A 27,627-nucleotide genomic window follows, 5' to 3' on the forward strand; every position below is an offset into this window, starting at 1 on the left:
CCCAGGTAAGGGATCTTGCTCGTGGTAGATGGGCTCCTGAAAAGCTGTGGAAAAACCCCTGGACTGAAGAAGAGATATTTTCTGAGAGACACAGGGCATTTTCAGCCTTTGATGGTACCAGTTGATAACTACAATGGTCATCAAACAGACAACGAAAGCCTGGACACTTCAGTGCTCAGCTTTGTTTTTATGGCATCCAAACACAATCCCCTCAGCACATTCCCACCTCTTTTTTATGTTCTGCAGGCATCTCCAGCTGGCCTGTTGTGCATTTTGGGGGGTTGCCAGCCATTAAACCCATGTCAGAAGCGGGAAGTCATTTTAGAAGTATTTGTTTGGCAAAAGAGTCATTTGCCACCACCTTTCCCTTTTAAGTGGCTTCCATGGAGCCGAGCAGAGTCTGGTAAGACACAGATTTGAAGCCACCTCCCAGAGGAGGTGAGGGGAGCAGGGGGTGTTTAGCTGTAGAACACGGGCTTGCGGAGCACACGCACCACATTGTAGGTGTTCAACCCCGGGGCGTCAAAGCCAGGAGACAAACCCTTGCGGTCAAAGGGGTAAAAGTTAAAGAGCTGCCCATTTTGGGTCTCCAGGGAGATGGAGGCAGAGCCCAGGTGCAGGACACACGGGAACTCCTTGTCAAAAACAACTTGGAATACACGATCCTCCAGGTGGTGGAGCTTGATTGTCCGATACTTCTCAGGGATTAGCTCTTCTACGTGAGGCCCAAACTGCTGCATGATCAGCACCCCACCAATGCCAACTTTGATCTCATAGAAAGTCAGGTTGGAGTAGGTGTAGTAGCCAACATAAGGGATGGGGTTTGGAGGGGGGACCACGCTCTTCTCTGCCTCCCTGAAAGCCGTCTCCATGGCCGGAATGAGATACTCATAAGTCTGAGTCACAACATCCCCACCCTGAGGCCTGGGCCCTGACATGAGCACGATGAAGCTCAGGTGGAGCTTGGGGATTAGAGAGAAGGTGGCTGAGTAGCCATCGAGGTCCCCATCCTTCCTGATGACATCGTAGCCCAGCTGCTCGTTGATCTCCCAGGGTGTGCCGGTCTTGTTGGCAAAGTAGTCGCTGGAGCACTTGAGCAGCGGGGTCAGCATGGTCTTCACCGTGTCAGGCTCCAGGAGCCGGCGGTGGTAGGTGCCCAAGAAGACCATGGCCAGCTTGGCCAGGTCGGCAGCCGTGGAGTACATCTGCCCAGAGGGTCTGTACCAGCCCAGGTCGTAGAGCGGGGCGGGCTGGCGGCTGCCGTAGAAGCCCACGGCCATCTGGGAGCGGATGGGCGGCGTGAGGTCGAACCCCGTGTCCTCCATGCCCAGGCGGTCCAGGATGTGCTCCGAGATCCAGCGCTGGTACTGCCCGTTGGCCCCGTGCTCGGCCAGCACGTGGGCCAGCAGGGAGAAGGCCAGGTTGCTGTAGTGGCACCTGGGAAGGAGGAGGAATATCTCGGGATCAGCTTTACCCGGCGTGGATGGGACAAAACGGGGGCTGCGTCTGTTTGTTTAGGGGGTACTCACATTTTAGGGAATGATGTGCTAAAGAGAGAGGAGAGATGAAGGAGACCTCCTCACTCTCTACAGCTCCCTGACAGGAGGGGGGAGCCAGGGGGGGGTTGGTCTCTTTTCCCAGGCAACCATCAACAAGACAAGAGGGCTGGGTCTCAAGTTATGCCAGGGGAGGTTTAGGTTGGATATTAGGAAGGATTTCTTTCCAGAGAGGGTGGTCAGACACTGGAATGGGCTGCCCAGGGAAGTGGTGGATTCTCCATCCCTGGAGTTTTTTAAAAAGAGACTGGATGTGGCATCAGTGCCATGGGCTGGGAACCACAGCAGAAGTGGATCAGGGGTTGGACTTGATGATCTCAGAGGTCCCTTCCAACCCAGCTGATTCCGTGATTCCATGATTCTATGAGAGACAGGGACACAGTGTGGATGTGGATATGAAAAAATAGTGGCTGTGTGTCATTTAGGGAAGATTCACATTTTATGGAATGACACGGTAAAAAAAGATGAAGGAGAGACAGGGATACAACGTGGGTATGGATATGGGTATGAAAAAACAATGGTTATGACTCTCATTTAGGGGAAAAAGCACATTTTATGGAATCACATGCTCGAGACAGAGAAAAGCTCTGTGTTGTTTCCTTGTTGTTAAATCAAGAAAGAAATCTTTTACAGTAACATCAGCAGAGTTGTATAACTCTGATGGACAGAAAGACCTGGGGATGGAACAGGAACACTCCTGTATATTTGCATACAGAAGTATATATATTTGACTTATTGTTTATAACAGTTCACAAAGAACACATCCATTCTTTTCAAGAGCAAATGGAGAGTTCCAGGTGTTTGCTTAGAGGTCTCAAAATCCCAGGTAAGCCTCTTTGGGGATTGACTCTGGTATAATCACTTAAACACCTAAGCGACCTTAAGATGGTAAAAGCACTTAAAGAGCACTTAAAAGCCCACAAAGCAGCAACCAGCACTGTGGAGGCATTAAAGAAGTGCTTCAGTCTTTAATATCCATCAAGTGATTTAAGTCTTTATGCTTGAGTGGAGTTTAATGGCATGAAGACATGAATGAGCAAGTTTTTTTAAACACATTTTCAAAACTAATTGTATTTTCAGCTTGGTTGTTTGGTTGGTTTTTTTTCAACTGTGTTTTTTTTCAACTGTTGTTTTTTTTTTCATCTGACTGAGGCCTATTTAGGTCATAAATTTGGTACCACTTCAACCTTTTCCAGCCCATCTGGCTGAATAAAAGCATGATGAGCATACATATTTATTACCCTAAGAATAAATACATTCTGGATCCAAAATTTTACGTCTGAAATGGAGCTGAACTTCAACATAGACAAATATATTAAAATGTCTGTGTCAATAAATGGGAACTTCCCTTGGGAAGTATGTCCAGGAACAGGGAGAAAGTTAAAACTATCAACATTAAGTTGATATTTATTAAGTTATTAAGATGTTATGAGACTATGAGGGGATGTCCCTGTGTATCTTCATGGGGAGCACAATATAAAGATACCAATAAAGATAATACCAATAAAGATATAAAAATATCAAAGAAAATGATGGCATTTAAGTCTTAAAATCCTTTAAGGAATATCTGTTGTGGCCTCCTACATGATATGGGAGAGAATTAACAGAAGTGAAGGAACCTCTGAGCTTTCCTCCTCCATGGCCATGGTAGATCCTCAGCCATCCTGGGCAAATTATGTCAGGATTTCACTTTGCAGACTTGGAAAAAATTTTGCCGAGTTAGTTGTGATCCTTTCTCTCACCTGATGTTCACTGGATGCTGTTTAAGGAAGTGTGGAAGTGTCCAAGGCTGGATGGAGCTTGAAGCAATCTGGTCTAGTGGAAGGGAGGTGGAACAAGATGATCTTTAAGGTCCCTTCCAACCCAAACCATTCTGGGATTCTGTGATTTCATGACATTTTTGAGGGTTTGCAACTCAGGTAATGGACTTTTAACAGGCCACAGAAATTACAAAAAGCATTCACAGACCTTATAGATAATTTAGAGACATACAAGTGACAACAGACACGATTTTAACTGAAATCTGTGGTGTTTTAAACTGTTTAAATTAACATTTCCACTACAGAAAACCTGCATTTAAGGCTTGTTGGACCCAACTACGGCAGTTTAACTTGCCTCATCTAGACTTAAAAAATGAAGAACAGATTTACAGAATATTCTGACTTGGAAGGGACCCACAAAGGTCATCAAGTCAGTTCCAGCCTCAGACAGGTGTGTGGGGAGGTGGCTGAAGCCATGTTTATCCATTGGCCATGGAGGCTGCAGGTGGGGCTAAGAGTGAAGAAGACACTCCTAAAAGTTCCTAAAATGAATCCATCTGATCTGCTAAAGAGAGGAGAGATGAGGATACAATGTGGATATGGATATGGATATGACAAAATAGAGGCCATGTCTCTTATTTAGGGGAAAATTCACATTTTGTGGAATGACATGGTAAAGAGAGGGGAGGGATGAAGGAGAGACAGGGATGCAGTGTGAATATGGACGTGGATGTGACTGGAAGCCCATAAATCAATCCATCTGACCTGGTTCCTGGATCAGCCACCAGCACATCATCCTTCAGGAGAGCCAGGGCGTCCTGTGTGGTGCCCTTCCACAGCAGGCTGGTGGATCTCAGCCTCCTGGGCAGACCTGTGCCAGGGAAAAGAGATTAATTCCAGAGAGAGCACGGAAATGCTGAGTCTGGTGAGGAGGGAACAGAAGCCGAGGCAGTCGCAAAGTGGAAGCAACAAAGAGGGACTCGTGTGCTTTGCAGACACAAGGACCTGTTCCCACCACGCTGCAGGACCCCCCCAGCCTGGGTGATGTGAGTCCTACCCAGCATGAACTTGGGGTGCTACAGCTCAGTGAAAAGACCCCCACGAATGACCCACAACCTCCTGTACCCCCAGGGGTGTTTTGGCTTGTTGGGTCTTGGGGAAATCCCTGCCCATATTCCCACGGGACTCTATTCCCGTGACTACAAAGGTGTGTGACAGCCCCTTTTACCAGAATTTCATTCTTCACATCTCACTTTTGAGGGCTTGAACTTCTCCGAATGGCTCCAAGCTTGGCCTAAAGTATTTTTGTCTTCCCCCCTGGCCCATCTTTAGCAACATTTATTCAAGGGTTCTGAATGTAGGAAAAAACAAAATTCTTTTTACTGAATGTAGAAAATACTAAGGTTTTCTTTAACTTTTAGTTCCACACTGAGCAGGGATTCCCTAAAATCTTTCGGCCAGTAGTTTTTAAATTGCCCCAGATGCTCTGAACAGATTCTGTGGCTCTCCATGTCCAGAACTTGGATTACACCCAGAGTGGAGTCCTTGTGGCTGTTTCCAGCTCACTTTGATGTAGAAGTGAGAAGGAAATTGGGAAGTGTTTGTGACAGAAAAGCAACTTGTAATAGTCTGCTCAGTGATCATGGGCTTAATCATAGAACTATGGAATTGTTAACGTTGGAAAATCCCTCTAAGATGGAGTCCAACCATCAGCCCAGCACCAATCACCACCATGTCCACCACTAAAGCACGTCCTCAGTGCCCCATCCAAACGTTGTTTGAACACTTCCAGGGATGGGGACTCCCCCACTGCCCTGGGCACCCTCTTCCAATGTTTTTCAAACCTTCCTGTGAAAATCCTTTTCCCAAAATCCAGTCTAAACCTTCCTTGGTGCAATGTGAGGGCTTTTCCTCTCCTCCTGGATCCTGGTAAAGCCGAAGGAGGCCCCACTCTTTTGGAGCAGCAACTCTGGCTTTTCTCGGTTGGCCTGACCCTGGGATTTGAGCTGGAATGAGAGCACTGTTTGTGCTCCTGCTCTGTGGTTGTTTGTGCAGCTGAATGACCAGGTAAGTGATGCACTGACCATCTTCCAGCTCCTCCAGCTCCTTCATTTTCTACTTGCTGCAAAGACAACGCTGGACCGCTGGGAGAGTTCCCCAGAGTCCTGACAGCAGTGCAATATCTCTCCTGAGGTTCATTAGGAATGATAAACCAGAGGATGTGTGAGCATAATATAACCCACAGTCATTGATTTATAGCCCATGGGCTGCTAATTGATGTGACAAGCACACTGTTAATAATTTACAATCTCATCCCATTCTGTCATTCAGATGTGTTTGAAAATCCTGGGCTTAACAAGCTGGAGCTTTCCCCCAGCAATGTGCTGAGTGCTGAGGAGAAAAACCTTTGGAGTTCCTTTTGTAATATGCAATGGAGAAGAGCCCAGATAATGAGAATCTATTAGAGATCACTTTCCACTGGAAGAATTCAGATGAAAACCACTTTACAATGTGTCGTGCAGCGGCTTTGATCCTGGTGCCAAGCAGAACCTTTTCCTTTTTGGGGTTTTGACAGACAGCAAACGTAATGTGGGACCTCAACATTCAATTGATTTGCAGCTGGGATTTTGAAACTGTGCTTTTGCTTCTGCTAAATTGTCAGGGTCTGAGGTAGTTGGTGTGTCCTGCTGGTGCGGTCTGGGAAATTTGGGCCAAATTCTAAAAAAAAAAAAGGCACAGGAGCACAAAAGGAGCTGAGCAAGGGCACAAATCCAGGCAGTGATGGAAGCAATGGAGGGGCTGCACAGCACAAGTGCCCAGGTGCACTTTTGACATGTGCTTCTCACAGCATTTCTGGGGTGCACTTCACACCTCACTGGGTGACAGGAGCAGCCAGAGCAGCTCCAGATACTCCTGAGAGTCAGAGGGGACTGGGCAGGGTGGGTAATTCCTGGGGACAACATGTGGGTAGAGCCAGACCCTGCCTGCAGGGAAAGGGGCTAGGCAGGGATGTGGCCATTGGCCACTCTGGGCTGCTTGTGGGTTTGTTTCCAGATTTCATTCACATCATTCCATTTTTGGGGAGCCCTTATTTTGATACTGGTTTGCTTCAGGGGATGCTGTGCCCCATCCTGCAATTTGCCTACCTGCTGTTTTGATTTTGGCTCCTAATTTTAGGGCATTTATTCCAACCTAGAACAATGCAGAGGCTACAGAGATTAACCAAAATGCCCCACAAGATACCAGCACAGTCTCTTTGGCCATTTTAAATTTTGGAATCTCTCAATCAAGTATTAGCAGCTTTATTTCGGAGAAAGGTTAAAGTTCTGAATCCCATGAGCTCCTTCTACCTTAATGTAACAGTTACCCAGTTCTGAAGCAGCAGCACATTAATACTTCTCTGCCAACAAGTGCAGAGCCATGAATAGCTCAGGAATCCCAGCTCAGGAGCCACACTGGCAGCTAAATTTAGCTCATCAATCAAGGTCTTTCTATTCAAAGCAAAGAGGTTTGGTGCCTCTTTGACCTCCAACTCTACATCTCAGAATAAACAGAGCACTCTGGGCTGGAGCACAAGGCACTGTTATGCAATAAGAGCCTGGTTTCAGGATATTTCAGGAATAAGATGGTGGGATGCACCAGGAATAAAATATTGTGGGGTGTTGGGATTTTGGGGAATAAAATACTAGGCTGTGGTGGTAACATAATGATGGGATAAAATATGACAGGAATAAAATATTGGGATATGTGACAGGTAGAACCTTGTGATATGATGGAACTCAATGTTGGGATATGATGGGATTTAATGTTGGGAACATGTTGTAAATAAAGAATTGGGATATGTGAGGAACAGAACACTGGGAATGAAATGCTGGTGTGTGTGTTAAATCCAACCCTGGGCTACCTGTGGTACCAGATTGTGAGGAATCTGAATCACTTTCCAGGGGAAAAACAACTCCCCAGCCCACAGGGCAGGTCGGCCCCTTTCCTGGCAGGTGGCCTGGAACAAGAGTTTCCTTTTAGCACTCCAGGAAGCTGCTCCCAGGAATCCTGCTGACCTCTGGGAAGGGCACAGGGCAGGGTCCACACCGGGAAACACCTTCTCAGCAGCCTTTTGTACCCCTGGGATTCAGGCTGTTGTGTCTGTGGGCTCTGAGGTGGCCCAGAGCAGGGCTGTCTCACCTGAGAGCTGACTGGCCATCCTGCGCAGGGTGACGGGCGAGGGCTTCGGTGGCACCGAGCCCTTCTCCAGAAACACCAGCCCATCTGCTGTGTATCTCTGCTCTGAGTCCTTCAGCCTTCCCAGGGGGTTCTTGATAACAAAGCTCTGGGCGTAACGCTCCAAGGGGTCATCCAGAGACGTGACCTTGCCTTCCTCCCACATCTTGTACAGCATAATGGTGGGGAAGATCTTGGAGACGCTGGCGATTCTGTGAACGGCCAAACATGCAGAGAAATTAAACTTTAAGAAGCTCATGAATCAAGAGGAAAGATGGTACGTGAGATCACTGTAGCTTTCATGGCACCAAGGCTGACAGAGCTGAAGGAGTGCCTGATCATCCAAGATGATCCTCTGGGGCACAGAGTGTGACTCCTGGGGATGGGCCTGTGCAGGGCTGAGGGTTGGACTGGATGATCCTTTTGGATCCCTTAAACTCAGCATATTCTGTGATTCTGTGACAACTTTGCCTGTTCTGAAGGGAAGGGTTAAAATATAGGTAAGAAGTTTGAATTAGTAGCCTTAAATCTGAACCTTTATCAACTGATAACCTCTGTGCTCAGCAGCGCAGTGGCTGCAGATCTTTTCCTAGTCACTTAGTATTCACAAAATTACCTATTTTGTAAATGATTGGTTAGTAAATGCCATAAAGGGCAGGCACTGACATCTGCTCTGTGAGGACCAGGGACAGGGCAGCAGGGAATGACCTGGAGTTGGGTCAGGGCAGGTTTAGGTTCTCAGGAAAAGGATCTCAGGCAAAGGTTCTTCCCCCAGAGGCTGGTTGGGCACTGCCCAGGCTCCCCAGGGCAGTGGGCACAGCCCCAAGGCTGCCAGAGCTCCAGGAGTGTTTGGTTGATCCTCTGGGGCACAGAGTGTGACTCTTGGGGATGAGCCTGTGCAGGGCTGAGGGTTGGACTGGATGCCCCTGGTGGGTCCCTCCCAGCTCAGCACATTCCGTGATTTTGGCGACAAAAACTTACTGGTAGTTTATTGGAATTTTACGGTTAAAATCACAGACTTAACAGAGTCCTTTAGGGTGGAAAAGACCTCTAAGGTCATCAAGCCCCACCATTTACCCGGGGCCACCCCTAAACCTCGTCCCCAAATCCCAGATTTGCACATTTGGAGCTGCCTCCAGCCTGTCCCTGTGGCGTAACCGGGCAGCGCGCTCGGCTGTTAACCGAGAGGTTGGTGGTTCGAGCCCACCCAGGGACGTGGATCCTGATTCCAGGGGTTGGAGCTACACCTTTAATGTCCCTTCCAACCCAAACCATCTTATGGTTCTGGTAGAAAAATAGCAGAAGGTCATTTTTCTGTTATTACGGATGGGGAAGGAACAGATGATCTGAAACTTTCCAAAACTGTCTATTCTGAGAACAAAGCTGACTGTCAGAGTGCAGCCCATGTGTTTCATAGATAACACAGGTAGAATTCACTGAAAATAGATCTTTAAATGAAAATCCTTATATTTTTTTTTGGTTTTAGCACACATTAAGAGCTTGATTCTATATTCACCCAAAAAATAACAGGCAATATGACACTGGGAGGATGAATAAGTGTACAGGTCTATTTTATGTGTAGTAGAAACTCTCCCCAAGCCCCAATTTTTTCTTAGGCTGAAATTCATATTATTATTATTATTATTATTATTATTATTATTATTATTATTATTATTATTATTATTATTATTGCTTTAATTAATATTTTAACCCTCTGGCCCTGTCTCCTCTCTGTTCTCTTTTTTCAGTATCTGTGCCAGTTCTCAACCTTCAGATTTGCGCCCCAGGCCTCCTCAAAGTGTGGAGCCACTCCTATGAATGTTTTCAGGCTCTTCAGGATGGTAATTTAAAATACTATCAGATCAAATTAAGAAAAAAAAAATCAATGAATACATCCTAAGTAACTCGTTAAACCACCAGCAAGTGATAATTGCTGAAGCATCATCTCACAAAGTTTCAAGAGAGGTTCGTGCTCCCTGCAGGAGCTCTGTTTCCTGACTCCCTGCCCGTGCCAAGGTTACATCCATCTGCCTTTTCCTGGCTCTCTGCCTGTGCCAGGGCTCTCACCTGTAAATGGTGTATTCGTTGGGCACAGCCGAGGAGGGGTCGGAGATGTTCTTCTTCCCAAAGTTTCCTGTCCAGAGCACTGTGTCGTTGTAGATGACGATGGCAGACATGGCTGGCAGCCCTGAGCTGTGCATCTTCTGCCTGAGCATCAAATCCACCTGCAGAACGAGGAGAGACCGGGAATTCCCAAATGAAAACTCTTCTAATGCACCCAGTCTGTACCAGACCACCAGCCTTCCTCACTCCTGAGCACTCCAGGGGGGTTCTGTGAAATGTATTTTGTCAAAAGAAAATATTTTAACTGTTGAAGAGTTTTTTAGAATTGCTTATGTTGAATTATCCAGTGTCTTCCTTTCGGTCTACATGTCAAAGAACCTGTCGCTCAACCTTCTAATATTTAAGATAAAAACCAAATGCCAACATGCAATAACTGTAAATTCTTCCTTTTTTAAATTGTACCCTGCACATCTGTTCTCTGCACTAGTATTTTAGGGTCAAAGAGGTACAAGAAGACGACTTTTCAAATATCCCATGGGACTTTTCACTCCATGAAACACCTCTGAGCTCAGGCTCCTGTTAAACTGCAACCTGAGAAACAACACAGCAACCAAAGGGCTGTGATTGCCCTTTGCTGCCTGTTGTGCCCGGGCTCTGGAGGTCTCATCATCCAGCTGTGCTCCACCCACCTCCTGCAGGCAGAACACATTGATCTTGCCCTTTGGTGGCTTTTTCAAAGCTGTGTGTCATCACCTTGCATGTGTTCTCATTTGGTTGAGACATAAGAAATTCCTTTCCAGGCCCAGCGTTTCAGGCAAGAAAGGCCAAGCTGAGCCATGTCCTCAGGGGCTCTTCCCTGGGTAGACTGGGGAGATGCACTGACAGCAGTGGAAACATCCAACCTGTGCCAAGTCCTTCTGTCAGAGGTTCTTTGCCCTCTGCTCCTCATGTACCAGTGGCCCATCTGGGAACACCAGCAACTCCTGACAATGGAGTGGCCTCAAGGGGACCATGGAGAGGGACTTTTTATGAGGCCATGCAGTGATAGGACTGGGGGAATGGCCTTAAGCTGGAGGAGGCAAGGTTAGATGGGAATCCTTCCCTGTGAGGGTGGGGAGGCCCTGGCACAGGTTGCCCAGAGAAGCTGTGGCTGCCCCATCACAAGGCCAGGTTGGATGTGGCTTGGAGCAACCTGGTCTGGTGGAAGGTGTCCCTGCCCATGGCAGGGGGTGGGATGAGTTGGTCTTTAAGGTCCCTACCAACCCAAACCATTCTGGAATTCTATGATTCATTCAACAATCATGGTCCACCTTAGGGATTTCTTAGAGAGTGACAAATAGACCTGCCTGGACCTGCAGAAAGTTGACAGAAGCACGTGATGCTCTTCAAGACTTGAGTGTCATTGAGTCTGATACTTTGGATTTGGTCACTAGCAAAGCTCTTCTGAGGAAAACATGGACCTTTCTGCTAAACAGAACTATTTACCATTAGAGGAGAAATCTTTCCTTCATCCTCATGCATGAGTGAAGGTCACTCTCCCATTTCAAGCTGCCATGGGCTGGGAAAAGGTCCTCCCCTGTGTGCAATATAACAGCATCTGGCACTGCCCAGATTCCCAGTTCCAAGTGCTGGCCTGGCACTGGCTGGTGACTTGTCTCAGTTACTGCAAGACCTTCAGTGTGTGTTTGTGTCCACAGGCTTAGGCAGAACCTGAGGGCCTCTGAAGATACACTTTTAAGGTGCTCATTCCTAAGCCCCCTTCAAACACCTCTATCTTCCATTGTTGAAGCTCCCTGTGCCTTATTCAGGCTGCAAAATGGGAATGTTTTCACCAGCCTCTTCAAAGAAGTGCTTGGATACTTCATTTCCCAAGAGTGCAAAAGAGGAGATTGGATGACTCTGTGGTGGACACTCAATGTTCTGCACATCCCTCACCTCTCTGACTAATCCTAATTGAACAGCAAAACACTCTGCAGTAACCCCAGAGACAGGCAGAGACTTCCTAAGAGTGGATGTGAAGTGCTGGGAATTGAAATTCCGTGTGGATACAGCTCTGTGTGTGCAGGAGAACAGCCCTGAGCACACCCACCCACCCACGGGCTGAGAGCTGGTCCTGGGCTCCCAGCAACAAAACCTGGGGGCTCTGCTGGCTGCTCCTGGCAAAGCACCTGCTCGGTGCCTTAAGGTCAATCAGATGGGAAGGGTTATTAGAGAAGTAGCACAAAATAAAATAGGAAAGCCATTTTTTCATTGTAAATTCACTTGCATCATGAATGTTGCAGTCAGTGCTGAATTCCTGCTACCTGTGAGAAAGAAAAGATGGAAGGGAATGGGATAAGGGGCATAGAAAATCAGGAGTGTCCTGTCCTCATGGTCCAGACAGTCCAGGCAGTGCTGCAGTGTTTCCTAGAGCCTGCCAGAAGTTCAGTCAGTGCTGAAATGTCAAAGACACTTTATGACTCCCAGGGAATCTTGATGTGACATCACACCGAGGGAATACTGATGGAACATCACACCAGGGGTATCCCAATGGTACATCATCCAATCTCCTCTTTTGCACTCTTGGGAAATGGAGTATCCAAGCACTTCTTTGAAGAGGCTGGTGAAAACATTCCCATTTTGCAGCCTGAATAAGGCACAGGGAACTTCAACAGTGGAAGACAGAGGTGTTTGAAGGGGGCTTAGGAATGAGCACCTTAAAAGTGTATCTTCCTTCAGATGCAGGTCTTCTACCTCTTTCCCTTCCCCTCCACTCCCTCCCTTGAACCTACAAGTAGCTTTATACTTCTTAAACTGTGGCATGGGGAAAGCCAGCAAAGCAAGAAAATAAGGAATTGGCAGTCACTTATAAAAAGGAACTAGTTACACAAATCAGCTACTTTGCAGGATACATAATAGACCAGATGCCAAGAGCCATCATTTTGTGCTGATAAAAGCTCATCAGACCTTCCAATGGACAAGTGATCGTGTTTCTCCATCACAACTTGCCCTGTGGGTGAGAGAACTGCTTGCTGACCTGTCCTGAGTGTTCACTGAAGGAGTTTCATGCACCCACTTCTGGGTTCACGTGTTCTCCACCTCCTCGATTCCCCATATCCTCCCCAGAGATGCTCAGGGGCAAAACACACATTCCCCCCTCTACCCCTGCAGGAGAGCAGCCACGAGCTGTGCCTCCTTCTGTTCCCTTATCCCCCCAGACCTTCTCCAAGGCATCCTTCAGGATGGGGATGGGGTGGTCCAGCGGCACCGGCTCAGGGTAGCGGGGGCACATCTGCACAGCTTCTGACCTCACTTCCATCACAGAAGGGCCTGGAAAACATTGCAGGGGGAGCACAGGTGACTTCAACAGACACACCGACAAGGTTTAATCTCACCCACCAGTCACCACGAGATTTCTAGTGCTGTCCAAAGCTGAAGGACACTTCTGCACTGGAAAGGGATAATCCTGAGTTGTGTTTGTCTCACACAGAATAGGACTTGCAGGACCATCATGTTCTGTTATCACTTATTCCAGCATAGGATGGACTTCAATTGACTCTTAAACCTGGAAGAGTAAAGGACTGGGACTACAGTCCCATCTGACAGTGGGTTTAACCCCCATGGAAATGCCCTGCCCATGTCTGGAGGAAAGTCTGAGTTGGGGTTCAGGAGAACAGTGTTGGCCCTTGCATTTTGTAACCTCAGAAACGGGTATTGAAGTGAAGTGTGAGCATCCCCTGAGCTCCAGCACTGTCACAACAGCTGAAAGGTTGCACACCTTCTGTGTTAGTTGTCCCCTGAATTCCCTGCATCATTCCCGTGCCACAGAAACAGCTGGAATTTTTGTGGTGAGCAAAGCTCTTTAAACTCTCTGAGAGATGGGAACTGTCTCACTTGGAGGCACTATTTTTCCAGCTGATCCCAAGGTGTTCATAAACACAGCTCCTCTGCTCTGTGAGCTGCAACCAAATGCTTCTCTGTGTTCTTGCTTAGTAGGTGAACATGAGGCATCAGAACTAGAGATGAGGGGAGAAATGACACTAGGAAATCTTGGAGATGCATGGTATGGACACATAGAGAGCCCCCAGGCAGCCTGGTACTCTGTGACAAAAATGTAGGGTCTGAAATGTTTTCCAGACCTTGGTCTGTGAAATACCTCTGAATTCACCATGAATTTTAAGTCACCTTTGGGCTACTTAAAACTCTGATTTAATCCTTTAATATTTAATCCTTGCACATACAGTGCCTTGGGACTATTGGTTGAGTTTTCTACAATCAATAGAGGAGGCAACGGAGCTGCTCCAAGGGCTGGAGCCCCTCTGCTCTGGAGACAGACTGGGACAGCTGGGGGGATTCACCCGGAGGAGGAAAATTCCAGGGAGACCTGAGAGCCCCTTCCAGTGCCTAAAGGGGCTCCAAAAGAACTGGGGAGGGACTTGGGACAAGGGATGGGGTGACAGGACAAGGGGGAGTGGATTTAGACTGCCAGAAGGCAGAAATAGATGGGATATTGGGAAGGAAATGTTGGCTGTGAGGGTGGGGAGGCCCTGGCACAGGTTGAACAGAGAAGCTGTGGCTGCCCCTGGATCCCTGGAAGTGTCCAAGGCCAGGTTGGACTGGGCTTGGAGCAACCTGGGATAGCAGAAGGTGTCCCTGCCCATGGCAAGGGGTGGCACTGGATGCGCTTTAAGGTCCCTTCCAACCCAAACCAGTCTGGGATTCTGTGATTCTACAAATTCAAGTGTGAACCAAGGGCTTAAGCCAGGTCAAAGGTCTAAGATTAGGGGAACAGCAAAGGAAGCACTTAGCAAGGTGTAAAAGAAACCTGTTCTAAGCTGGAGTGACTTTCACAACACAGAAAAGGTAAAGAATGTAAAATCAAATGTCTCCTTGGTGTATCAGTTAACCAAAGGTGAGTAGCAGAAGTAATGGGGCTTCTCTGGACACCAGCAGAGTTATGTGGTCCTCCATCAATCCAGTGTTCATCTCCTCTGTGTCCTTGCACCAGCAAGGAGGAAGAAATTTATGTGTTGTCTGGAGAAATTTGTGTGTTTGGGGAAATGCTCTTTGGGGGAAAATGGGGAGAAAGGGTTTTATTAGTGTCCCAAATTTCTGTGCCAAACTACGAGCAAGGTTCAAGTAGAGTACTCACCGGGCTCCACCTTGGGGAGGCTGTACTGCCACAGGAAGCAGCCTGTCATTGCCACAGACAGCAGGAAGAGGAAGACAACCAACACATGGATCCACTTCACCTCCATGGCAGGGAGTTTGAGGAAGCTCCGGCTGCTGGGAGCCTTCTGCGAGCAGAGAAGGGGTCAGAGAGAGAGAAAACACCTCTCCTGCATTTCAGCTGGTGAGAGAGGCCCAATGCACCAGAGAATAAAGCTGCTGAAGGGACAGGGATGGATTTGAGCCCCCTGGTCCAGTGGAAGGTGTCCCTGCCCATGGCAGGGGTGGAATGAGATGAGTTTTAAGGTCCTTTCAACCCAAACCAGTCTGGGATTCTGGAATAATTTCAGCACCAGAGCTGGGCACACCAGCCTGGGTTGGGATAACTGGAACCAGAGATGACTTCTTGCCTTTCAGTGGGGTTTGTAATCCTCACCTTGTGGGTTCTTGTAGAAGAACACAACCACTCCTTCTGCCTTCCCCCTCCCTGCAGGTTAACACCCATCAGGCAGGATTCTCAGATACTGCTCTCAGTTCCACCCTTCTCAACCATCAGGACTTATTCCTGGATATCTTTCCAGTCCCTTTTTTTCCAGAGTCAGCATCTGTTCATGGCAGCCACCAGCTAGATCATCTGAGCAGATCCAGCTTTTCTAGATGAATGATGGAATTTTTTCCCCATTTGCTGCCCTCACCCTTCCATGTTGTGCCTGTAAATCCCATCCTATCACGCACCATCTGCAAGCTTGGCGTTTACAGATGCCACGTTTTGGGAAACTGGCTGATATTTTGAGTGTGTGCAGCTCTCACAACACTGGAGAGCATCCAGGTTGGGAACAGAACGAGATAAATGTTGAAGAAAAACAAGGAACAGATGACAAATGAGGAGGTGCCTGAGCCTGGGCTGTGCTCCTTCACTGCCTGCAGGAGGTCAGGAGGGTGCTTTTGAAAGTTTGGCAATTAATGATACAAAACATATGGGCTGCCATTTGCATCCAATATGGTCCACATTCCAAAGCTGTTTCAGGTTGTCTGGACTCACTTGTAGGATAGACAGATTGAAATATTCCCTTTAGATTTCCACACAGCCCTTTTCTTTTCCTTTTTTTTTTTTTTGAGATGCAGGAGGGTTGAGGCAAAAGCTTCTGCGAATCAGGTGAGCCTTGTCAGTCCCAGCCAGGGAATTTCAGACTCCCACATGGCTCTGTGGCTCAGGAAGGATCCAGCTGTGTTTTCCAGCCCCTGATGAAACTCTAGGTTGCACTTCCTGCACAATAACAGGAACACATCACAGTTCTTTCTAAAGCTTTTCGGCCTGTTCAGGCGTTCCCAGGGGAATTTCTCAAGGCAGGTTCTTCCATTACACGACTAAAACTTCAAGGGTGGCTCAAGACCACGCAGGTACCTGCAACCCACCCCAACCTGAGCCTGCCAGAGCACACGAGGTCCATATTCCACTCCGGGATGTTTTTCTAAACAGGGCAATGCCATTTTAGCACCAAACCCATTTTTGTTTGGATGTCCCAACCTCCTGAAGTGCCTCAGTAGGTAGGAGATCACACTGCCCCAGGAGAAGCCTGTGTGTTGAGATCTCTTTAATCCCCCATCCTGTTATTGTTCAGTGTAGGCTGAAGGATGTCACCTAGAGCTGTTTTCCTGCAGCAAGGAGAGCCACAGGGCCCTCTTCGCCCTGCAGTGTTCATGGGATGACTTTTTTTGGGTTCAGTCCCATCAGAATAACGTGTTTCCCCCAGCTATTTTCTTTGTTTTTCTGCCTCTTCCCTTGTTTCACTGAGAAACCCTGATTTCTGAGTCCCTCAGAGCAAAGGAAATACATTTTCTGGTATATTCCTCATCTCACAGATTCCAGACTCTCTGGATCACTAACTGAGGACCCAAAGATACCAACACTGAGCTCATCCTTTAGTCCAAACATCCTTCAGTCCAACCTCCCCTTTACCTCTTGTGGCTCATGAGTGCCCTGAATGGCTCTTTTTTATTTTCTGCCCTATAATTTAGTAGGAATGCAAAGAAACCCTGACAATGCCATGGACTAGAGACATGGATCTGTAGCCAGTTGTAGTTGGCTTCCCAACAAACCCCACAGAACACAGCAGAAAACCTCCCAGAAGAAAGAAAAAAAAAATGGAATAGCAAAAGCTATATAAAATATATATATATTTTACATATATCACAGATATACAATTAAGGAACTATGTACATAGGAATACAGGAACCCCAAACTGTCCCCAAAAGGGAAAGAGGGGAAGGGAAAAGGAAAAAAAGGGACAGAAACAAAACAGGTATGCACAAGTGAAAAACCCGGTAACCAGCAAATAAAGAACTGGCAATAAAGAACCACTTCTCTTGAGAAAAGCAGGACAGCCAGACCCGACCCAGCACTCTCCCCTCAGGAACCTACTGTTCCCAAACCTACTGTTCCCAAACCTACTGCTCCCAAACCTCTCTGGAAGAGAAGAGAAGGGAGGTCTCCCTGACCACCTTCCATATAACTCAGTTTGTGTAAAGGAATAGCATGGAATACTTCTTGGTCACTTCCCCAGTTCCTTCCTGGCTACAAGCTGGTCTCCAGGAAGGCCTAGACTGAAACCATCACAGGGTCTCTCCTTTATTGATGGGACACCAGATATCCAAAAGTGGGAGAGATATTCATCCCCCCTCAGGAGATGCTCTACCCTCTAAACCACCTTTCAGAAAAAAACACCACTGCTTCCCAGTACCTGGGAGGGTGTGAGGGAAGCAGATGGATAAATCCCTATAAACAGACTCCTCACACCTCCCACTCCAGGGCCTGTCTGGTCTCACCTCCTTCTCGGCTGGTTTTACGTTGCTCAGTGACCGTCTCTGCTCGCACACAAACACAGCCGGGCAGAGGGGGGCGAGGGGGGGCTTCCAAGCACTTAAACACATGCAAATAAATGCAAATCCATGCAGAACGAGCTCACGCAGCTCCCCAGGGGGGTAGGTTGTCAGCACGATACGTTTTTCCCCCCTCGAGCTTTGAAAAATTAGGATGGGGAGGGGTAAATATTTGGGATTCCCATGGGCCACCCAGGTGTGCTTGTCCACCCACCGAGGACCAGTCGGTCCAGGAACATCCCAGCACTGGTCAGGGAGAGGCAGAAGACCCCCAGCCCCCTCACATACCAGCAGCAGGAGTGTCTCAGTCCCAAAGGCTGTTGTTGTCCCACGTCCAGGGGTGTGAGGAACACAACGACCCTACTCCGCCCCGGGCAGGGGGGAGGATGGAGTCCCACCATCCCCTAAATTCACCCGCAGGTCACTGCAGGTGCTGCTTCCCAAAAGTCTCCCCGTCCATTGGAGCCATCCAAGCCCTCCCGATGGTGCTGCCGAACACCCCCCCGGGCAGGGGGATTAAGGGATGGGGTGGGGAGGGGGAATGGGGACATCGGACACAGAACGGCGTTTGCACTCAGGAAAGTGCCCGAGGGATTGGATGTTAATTCTCCCTAATGCTTCTGTGCCATGTGTGTGAATCACGGCTGAAACCAAGAGGGCTTCACCACCTATTTATAGCGCTTTCATCTCCTCCTGACATCGGAGCACGAGGCGATTAAGCAGCAGAGGGACAGTCCCCGAGAGGCTCCGGGGCCAGGCTGCTCGGGGAAGGGGAGCTGGGCAGATAAACCCGTAGTTCAGGCGCTCTCTGGGCTTAATCCTGAGCAGCCTCCTGGAGTTTCCCTGCAGTGACAGACAAGGGAGTCATTCCCAGCTCACCGGACACAAGTGGGATTTCTTTCCCTTTAGCTCTGGAGGATGGAGGAGGGTTGTGATCTGTAGGAGGGGAGCCTTACCCGCAGCTGTAACCCCTCCATGGCTGCTCAGGACTCTCTTCTCATCCCCCGTGCTGCCTGTTTGCACAAGTAAAAGGCTCATAAAGCCCTGTAATGAAGAGAAACCAACAGTTAGTGCAGGAAAAAAGCAGAGTCAGAGCAAGGAGGGAAGTCCAGGGTAACAAAGCCCAGCTCAGGTCAGCAGAACAGCAGGGAGGGACTGGTTTTGGATAGGGAGATGGGGGTTGGAATGATGTGATTTTCCAGCCCAAATCACAGTAACCATGTGAGGTAGATCCTCAGTAACACCTTCCATGTCTCTCCCTGTGGTTTGGCAGCACCTTGTGTTTACCCTCAAAGAATCACTTGACTCTTTGGGTGATTTGAGGGCCATTTCCAGCTCTCTAAGGGCTCAGCTTCAGAAATTGTCCCTTCCTTCCCCCTTCAAAGAACCACTTGACTCCTGGACTCCCTTGGGGCCATTCCCATCTCCCCGAGGGCACTGCCCAGTCCCCTCAGGAGGTGTCTCCTGTCCCCCCAGGCTGGGCAGTATGGTGTGGCACAGACTTCTCATTTCCCAGGGCCATCCTCACCCCACCTCCAAACACAAGGAACTGGAGCTTTGAGACCTTCAGGACTGCCACATTTTCACTGTGCCTGCTCCACATGGTCCTTCCAGCCCCTCCTTTCCCTCTTCACAGCCAACAACACCCCCCTTACACTTGGGACTCACAGACACAGCCAAGGAACTGTGTGACAGGTTTGGAAGTGCCGAGATAATGGCACTACCACCACCTTTCCCATAAAACCTCCCTCATCTTGCTACCTGACAGAGGCAGTTCAATCACCAACCCTCCCTAAAAAAGAGCTCTTACCAGCCTTGCTGCTCCCTTCCGGCTTCCAGCTGATGAATTTGGGGCTGTCCTGCAGCTGCAGATGTCGAGAGCAGATGAAGCACTAATCCAACAGGCTCTCTGAGCACAGATTAATCGGCCAGGCCTCACCCCTCTGCAGCATCTGGCCAGGGATGCAGCCAAAGGAAGGATTGCTGGTGATTTCCTGGCTCCAGCAGCAGAGCAGAGTTGAAAATGGGGAGCTGGGGGGCTGGGGTGTGGGTGTCCATAACACCCTGTGAGCTGGAAATGTTAACCATGGGCTGTCACAGCACGGGAGATACACCAGAAATGCTCCCCAAAGAGGAGGGCATGGCCATGCCTTCACTTATGCACCAAATCCAGGGGGATTATGCACCTCAGTGCCATCCTATGGCCTTCCTCAGATCTTGCCAGGTACAGGTACCCTACCCACACCACCCCTTCATTTCAGTATCTCCAGGAGTGGCTCAGAATCTGAGAGTGCCCCAAACACTCTGGTGGAGCCTGTGCCCCTGAGCTGTGCCCAAATTTTGGTGAGTGGGGCCGCAGATGACCTCCTCACTAATTAGAGCAGATCAAGCTCCTCGTAGGTTTGTTGCTCCTCGTTTCTGGGAACTCCCATTTCCTTCCAACATTCTCTAGGGTGGTCCTGTGCCCAGTTATCCCATAATCCCAATAATCCATTTGTCCTGGGAACACAGTCTTTAGCTGATGTGTAAAGTGAATCTGTGCTGGTTGAATGTCCCTCAGAGGTCTGCCAGGGCTCCATCTCTAGTTGTAAATGGCTAATCTTCTCCACAGGAAACATTTGTGTGCTTTCTTGATAGACTTGCTGTGCCAAAGATTTCTCTCCAATTTTGTGTTACCTCAGTCAAGGGCATCTCTTTCTCTGTGCTGGCTCTATTTCCCATCATTTTCAGGTACTAAGAGGGATTTGAATCCTATTCTACGTGTGCCTTGTGCTGATCAGGCACATTGGGAAGCAAATTGCAGCAGGAGAGGGACTAAAACCCACCCCAACATAGAGAAGGACTTAAACCCACTACAGGATTTTCACCAAATCTGCTCATGGAATTTTAACACTCACCCTTCAGTGCTTCCCATTCCAAAGGTCCCATGGGAACTCACACACTGCTGGCAATGGATGTTTGCAGATCCAGTGGTGGTGGTTTGGGGTCACCAAACTGTTAAAGAAATTTCTTCTCCCTGCAGCAGAGTCTCAGAGAGCCCATTCCAGGGGGGAAAAAAAATAATATTCGAGTGCTCCAGCAATAGAAACAACTTGATCTGGTGCCTTCAAACAGGGACTGGAGCAAAGAGATCCCTGGATTTCCTGCCCTTACAGTCTCTGCACGTGCTCTTCACACACCTCTTGGTCCAATGGGGATTTTTGGTCTGGAGTCTCCTAACACCTTCTTGGATTCCCTCCCTGTGTCCACACAGATATTGACTTCTCTTATCCTGTGGGTTTGCAGCTTTGCTGATGGCTGGAGCCTTCTTGTCTCCTGCTCTGTGCTGGTAGAGCATGGGAAATCCAAATGTCCCTGATTTAGGGTAAGCACTACTTAGCAACAACCCAAACACGAGTGTGTTCCCAGCATTACTCTCATACTGCATCCAAGACACAGCCTGCACCAGCTACCAGAAAAATCACTGAGGAAATGAGCTGTATTCCAACCAAAGGCACATCTGGGTGAAAGTTCAGAGCTTGTGACCTAAGGCTTCAGCAAATCCAGCTACTCATGCTCAGCAAGGAAAGCCAAGAAAGCAGCCTGGTAAATCACACACTAGTGTAACTCTAAGTGACTTATTCTTATTTAAAACTTACTTATTAAGCCAAGCAAGTAATATTTCTCAACCCTCTCCTTGCACTGGCTCAGTGTCCCAGTTTAGAGAAACCTCAGAACGTGGCAGAAGGGGTGGGAAGAAGATATTGTGCAGCCTCCAAGCAGCCTCTCCCTCCTGGGCTGTTCCCCCAGAGCATCCCCCTGTCCCAGGGAGCCTCAGCCAGGAAGGAACAGAGCAGTTCTCCTCCCTGCTGCCCTCTTCAAATGGGTTCTGCACAGCAGGGACTGCACACAAAGGATTTTGTTTCATAACAGCAGCTCCAGCAAAGTGACACGGCTCAGGCTGCAGAGGTCAATCCATGACAGAATCAGAGAATATGCTGAGTTGGAAGGGACCTACAAGGATCAACCAGTCCAACCCTCAGCCATAGGACCATTGCCAAGAGTCACACCCTGTGCTCCAGAGGATCATCCAAACCCTCCTGGAGCTCTGGCAGCTGTGGTGCTGTGCCCACTGCCCTGGGGAGCCTGTTCAGTGCCCAGCCACCCTCTGGGGGAAGAACCTTTTAAGGAAAACTCTCCCCTTTTTAAGAAAAAGCTTTCCCCAGCCCTGTTCCTCAATACCTCTGCCTTGAAGGGTACTCCTGACATTTTCCTGCCACAGGCAGGAGAAAAAGATGCACCTGGAAGTGTTCAGGAAGGTCCCTGCTGCTGCCCAACCACGGTTTGGAGCAGATCCCTGTGCAGGGAACACGTCAAGGTTTGGTTTTTCTGGCTGGAGGTAACTGAGGTGGATTTTTGTGCTCAGAGCTGTGTTGGCTCCTGGACTGGGAGGAAAAGCACCTCAAATGGAACAGTCTGGGAGAATGGACAAGGTGCAGGTGTTTAAGTAGTGAAAGAAGGAATTAGGAAGTGACCAGGGCTGGCTCTGGGATGAAAGGTGCAGGAGAGCAGCGACATGTCCCAGGGACAGGGCTCAGCTGGTCTGTCACCTCCTTGCTGGGCTGGCAGTGACAAAGGGGGCAGGGAAGGCAATTGGCAGCTCTAATTGCCCCCCTCTCCACCTTTGAACCAGCTCGAGGTGAGGGGGGTTCTCCCCCTTCCCCAGCCCCACAGTGCACAGCTGAGCCAGTTCTCTGTTGTCCTCCTGGGTGTCCTTTGTGTACTGTCAGGCACCACTGTCAGCCTTTGTGTCCCAGTACCAGCTGGCTCCTTTAATTGCTGGGTTTGTGTGGGTGAAGGGAGCTTTGAAAGTCAAAAGATGGAGCTGAGAGCCAAAGGGGCTCCGGCTGCATGTTCCTGTAGCCAGGATTGCTCCCAGCAGGGTGGGCTTGGATGGCAAGGGAGGGGGTGGCCACTGGCATTGCCCAGCTCAGGAATTCAGGAAGCAAACGAGAAGCCTCATTTGAGAGGAAATATTCCACATTGGAGACAGCTGGGACATATTTAGGTTTCTCCAAAAGAAGTAGTACAGAGGCACAATGGTTTTACTCTTTTGTTTGACATGTCCTTAGCCCATGAGCCCAGGATTTGGGGTTTTATGGAAAAAAGGTTTAACAACAGGTTGGTGATACAGAAATAATACATATATATTATCTGTGTATATAAATAGGATTTATATCATATATACATGATTTATATAGATACATATTGATACTCTCAGGCACAGGGTGTGACTCTTGGGGAGGGTTCTGTGCAGGGCTGAGGGTTGGACTCCATGATCCTTGTGGGTCCCTTCCAACTCAGCATGTTCTGTGATACCTATCTGTGATATCTGTGATATATGTGATAAATACATGAACTCTACAGAAATGGAGATTGCTGCTCCCTGCTCCAGCATGGGATATACTGCACTATGTTCCATGAGGATTTGTCAGGGCTCTGAGGGCACCAAGGGCCTGGGTCACCCTCACCTGGAGCCTCCTCCTTCCTGCCCTCCCCGTTGGCCCAAAGGGCTGCATTTAACCTCAAGACTGAGCCTTTAGTCCTCCCTTGAGATCTGCTGTAAGTCTGCTGGTCCCAGCCTAGCTGGGTCCATTCCCTGGCTGGTTGTCAGGGGTGGGAGTGGAAGGCTTAGATAGAATTTTTTTAAAAGCCCTGTTGTCGAGTTCACAAGGTGCAGTAAGGATTCCTCAGAATTCTAAACCCCTTCTCAGAAGGAGTCTGGGTGTGGCTGTGTCCAACCTTAGCCTCGGATTATGCCAACAGCTCGAATTTAAGGAATTATAGAATTGCCATTGAACCATTTTTGTTTTAATGACTGGCAAAATGAGAATAATCATATAAAAAGAATCATTTATTTGTACAAATGATCAGACAAAAGATATTAACCAGAATTATTTACTACACAATATAAAGGCTAAAACTGCCAGTGGTATAGTATAAGATAGGCTGGTGCACTACATTGAAGAAATTATTGAAGCAATTATATTAAAGCTGGCAAAAAGGAATCATTTTTAAGTAGAGATCTGATGTAACTCACCCAGACTGAGGCTTGTGGGGAGATCTCAGCTCTCAGCCTCAAGGAGTGACCCCCCCCCAAGAAGGGTTCTGTTGGAAGAACCTGCCTGTGTGAAAGGGGGCTGGGATCTTATAGTATAAAGTGACAGTCACAAATTTTCCAGGCCACCTGCGAACTTATCTGTCAAATCCTGCTTCAAAAGCATGCTGTGCATTCAAAGGCTGGTGAACCAGGATGGTTTTAGTATAATTAACACCAAGATAACACCCTGGGCCAGCAGCTGAACTCGCATGATGCCTGCACGGTGTGTGTTCTCTGACAGATTTTACACTCTCCTGCCACACTGGCCACGGACTCTGCTGATCCTGACCCTGACATGTGGATCTCAGGAGAAGGTTATTCCCCCAGAGGCTGGTTGGCACTGACCAGGCTCCCCAGGGCAGTGGGCACAGCCCCAAGGCTGCCAGAGCTCCAGGAGGGTTTGGACAATGCTCTCAGGGACAGGGTGGGATGGTTGGGGTGTCTGTGCAGGGTGAGGGGTTGGACTGGATGATCCTTGGGGGTCCCTTCCAGTTGAGGATATTCTGTGATTCTGTGATTCCATGGACTGACACTGGACCAACAGCCCTCTGATGGTGGAGGCTTCTGACTGCACCTCCCCACATGTCTGGTGCTGCCCTCACCTCTCTCAGGTGCTTTGGGGCTGGTGAGGTCCTTGTCCCCCCTGACCTTGTTGTTGCCCTTGGCTCCTGGTCCCTGACGAACCACAAACCCCTTATTGCTCCCCGACAAGAATAAACTCATTTCAAGACATGATTAATTTAGTTCATTTACAGAAAACGTATTTTTTTCTCCCTCAACTTGCCAACATGTTGATACAAAGATATCCTGCTCCTGGAACTGTACCCAGACAGCAAATGGGCATGTCCTGGATGCCAATGGGCATTGGGCTCATGGGGATGCTCCCAGGGCTGGAGCCCCTCTACTCTGGATCAGGCTGGGAGAGCTGGGGGTGCTCACCTGGAGAAGAGGAGGGTCCAGGGAGAGCTGAGAGCCCCTTCCAGGGCCTAAAGGGGCTCCAGGAGAGCTGGAGAGGGACTGAGGACAAGAGCCTGGGGGACAGGACACAGGGAATGGCTTCCCACTGCCAGAGGGCAGGGATATATGGGATACTGGGAAGGAATTCTTGGCTGTGAGGGTGAGGAGCCCCTGGCACAGGTTGCCCAGGGAAGCTGTGGCTGCCCCTGGATCCAGGTTGGAATAAACTGGGATGGTGGAAGGTGTCCCTGCCCATGGCAGAGATGAGATGGGCTTTAGGAAACCTTCCAGTTCCAACCATTCCATGATTCTCTGTTTCTATGATCCAGCACCTCAGGGAAAGTGAGTTGTGTGGGGTGGGATTACAGGAGCCACATGGTGAGTGTGGGGATGGCACAACCTGCCAGCAGTTGGCACAAACACATCTGAAATTCATGTTTGCCTGGATTTTAAGGGCTTTAAGGTCCCTTCCCACCCAAACCAGGCTGGGATTGCATGACAAAGCTCTGATAAAGTCCCCTGGGCTGGGTCCAACAGGGGCTTCCCTCAGCCCATGGAGTGACAGTGAAACCTCCACCATCCCACATCAGTGCTGGTCACAGCTGGACCCAGCTTTGGCTCCTTTTCCTCTTCCCTCCACGCCTCAGGATCCTGCAGGGAGCTGGGTTTTCCCTGAGCTGTTTCCAAGCTCTCTCATTAACTGCTTGCCAGCAGCCAGCACTCCCACGATGGGCATCTCCTCTGGAAATTGCAGCCCCATGGCAATGGCCATTATTCCTAAATGAAGGACACAGGTCTAGTCATCCACCTCGTGCCTCTTGCAAAGGTCCTTGGAAATGATGATTTCCCTTTGCAGGTAAGGCAGGAAAATACCCACAATCACAAATCTGTGAAAAACACCCCAGCCTGGCCTGGTGGTGCAGTTTTTAACATTTCAGAATGCTGTTTTGTGATTGTTTGGTTTGTGGGGTTTTTTTTTTTTCCATGGACTAGGTGAAGATAAGGGAATCTTCTAGGCTTTTTGGGAATTGAAAGGTGCATATCTTCCTTACAAACAAAGATGGGAAACCCAGTTTCAACGATAGGGCTCATTTCACCTGATTTCCAACAGAGGCTTTTGGTACCTTGTGCCTGTAGTTATTCACTTTCAAGTTGAAGTTTTCCTGTGTGTCCCAATAAAGAATCATGGAATCCTGGGGTGATTTGGGTTGGAAGGGACCTTAAAGACCATCTCATTTCATCCCTGCCATGGGCAGGGAAACCTTCCACTAGCCCAGGTTGCTCCAACCTGGCCTTGGACACTTCCAGGGATGGGGCAGCCACAGCTTCTCTGGGCAACCTGTGCCCACCTCTGCTGTCCTTTCCCCTCACACCCAGTCTGGCTCTGTCCTTTCTGCAGCCCCTCAGGTAGTGGAAGGTGCTATGAAATCTCCCTCAGCCTTGGCTCCTCCCTGTGCTCCAGCTCCAACCATCTCAGTGACCCTCCTCTGGATCCATCAGGGTTCACCAATATCCCCAGGCACCTCAAACTCTGCCACCAGAGCACCCATCCCTTCCTGGGCACCTCAAAGTGCCATCAGAGCACCCATCCCTCCCCAGGGCCCCCAAACTCTGCCACCAACACACCATCCCCCTCCAGGCCCCCCAAACTGTGCCACCAACACACCCATCGCTCCTGAGGCACCCCAAACTGCCATCAGGGCACCCAACTCTCTCCAGGGATCCAGAACTGTCATCAGCACACCCATCCCTTCCTGGGCACTCCAAACTCTGCCACAGGCACACTCATCCCTCCTCAGGGACCCCAAACTCTGCCACCAACACACCCATCCCTCCCCAGGGACCCCAAACTCTGCCACCAACACACCCATCCCTCTCCAGGCCCCCCAAACTGCCATCAGAGCACCCAACTCTCTCCAGGGATCCAGAACTGTCACCAGCACACCCATCCCTTCCCGGGCACCCCAAACTCTGCTATCAGAGCACCCATCCCTCCCCAGGCACCCCAAACTCTGCCACCGACACACATATCCCTTGCCAGGCACCCCAAACTCTGCCACCGGAGCACCCATCCCTTCCTGGGCACCCCAAACTCTGCCACAGGCACACTCATCCCTCCCCAGGGACCCCAGACTCTGCCACCAGAGCACCTATCCCTTCCTGGGCACCCCAAACTCTGCCATGAACGCACTGATCCCTCCCCAGGCACCCCAAACTGTGCCATCAGTGCACCCCCAGCCCAGAGCCTGACCAGGGTAAAGGAGGACGATGCTCTGAGCAGCACCAACGGCCTCAGAAGCACCAGCAGTACCACTTGCCTGCTTGCAGTGCCCAGACTGGGAGGTGTGGGTGCCCTGTTGCCCAAGGAGGTGCCCCAGGAAGCCTCCCTGCAGCCTGGCCCTGCCTGCCGTGGGCTGAGGCAGCAGCGCCCTGCTCTGCCCTGCCTCGGGGTACTTAAAATAGGTCAGCAGCAGGTGCCTGGCTGAAATTACCCTTCATTTTCTTGTGAGGGAGCTGCAGAGAGGTCCTTCCCTGTGGATAACAGCGGGGATTGCCAGGGACAATGGAATGATTTGAATCCAGCAGTTTTTATTAACTCCTCGTGCTCCGTGTGCCTGTGTTAGCTCAGCCCTGCCCTGGAGCGTCACCAGCCGGGTCAGGGGGATGTCACTGCTCCTAAATGTGCACAGAAACGTGTCTCAGACAGCCCTGGGCACCACAGGGGTACAAACACATCACTGGGGGGGTCAGTGTAATGCACAAAGCCCCTTTCTGTGCCCTCCAATCACTGCAGAATGGGGGGGTCTGGAACAGCAAAGCCCTGGCATCAAAATCTCTCCATTTCTGGAGGTAAACACGGAACAGAACACAGAGAACAGCACACAGAGGACAGAACACAGAGGAC

General features: G+C 49.4%; 1 protein-coding gene and 1 non-coding gene across 5 annotated transcripts; one reads left to right on the forward strand and one right to left on the reverse strand.

Moving 5' to 3' along the window:
• Nucleotides 1-27,269, reverse strand: LACTBL1 (lactamase beta like 1). Of its 4 annotated transcripts, none has more exons than XM_017832032.1 (9): nucleotides 27,215-27,269; nucleotides 20,524-20,654; nucleotides 18,583-18,670; nucleotides 14,730-14,874; nucleotides 12,798-12,907; nucleotides 9,602-9,759; nucleotides 7,499-7,746; nucleotides 4,082-4,187; nucleotides 1-1,437 (listed from the first exon to the last, which is right to left on the reverse strand). In XM_017832032.1, the coding sequence occupies exons 3-9, from the start codon at nucleotides 18,601-18,603 to the stop codon at nucleotides 459-461; spliced, it is 1,767 nt and encodes a 588-aa protein (XP_017687521.1). In that variant the 5' UTR covers nucleotides 18,604-18,670; nucleotides 20,524-20,654; nucleotides 27,215-27,269; the 3' UTR covers nucleotides 1-458. The 4 variants fall into 4 exon arrangements, with proteins under 4 accessions (XP_017687521.1, XP_017687520.1, XP_017687519.1 ...); XM_017832031.1 differs by lacking the exon at nucleotides 27,215-27,269 and adding an exon at nucleotides 20,806-21,174; XM_017832030.1 differs by lacking the exon at nucleotides 27,215-27,269 and having other exon boundaries at nucleotides 20,524-21,174.
• Nucleotides 8,677-8,750, forward strand: TRNAN-GUU. The gene has a single exon. It is a non-coding gene; the product is annotated as a tRNA-Asn (tRNA).
• Nucleotides 27,270-27,627: the final 358 nt, after the last annotated feature.

The sequence above is a fragment of the Lepidothrix coronata genome, unplaced genomic scaffold (genome assembly GCF_001604755.1).
Source record: "Lepidothrix coronata isolate B3197 unplaced genomic scaffold, Lepidothrix_coronata-1.0 Scaffold198, whole genome shotgun sequence".
In the NCBI taxonomy this organism is placed as follows: Eukaryota; Metazoa; Chordata; class Aves; order Passeriformes; family Pipridae; genus Lepidothrix; species Lepidothrix coronata.

Excerpts from the sequence above, each read along its gene's own strand:
- LACTBL1 (XM_017832032.1), bottom strand. The coding sequence starts at position 18,603 with ATGGAGGGGTTACAGCTGCGG. Across the intron at positions 14,875-18,582 it reads TGGAGGGGTTACAGCTGCGG|AAGGCTCCCAGCAGCCGGAG; the intron begins GTAAGGCTCCCC and ends CTCTGCTCGCAG. Across the intron at positions 1,438-4,081 it reads GTGGCTGATCCAGGAACCAG|GTGCCACTACAGCAACCTGG; the intron begins GTCAGATGGATT and ends CCTCCTTCCCAG.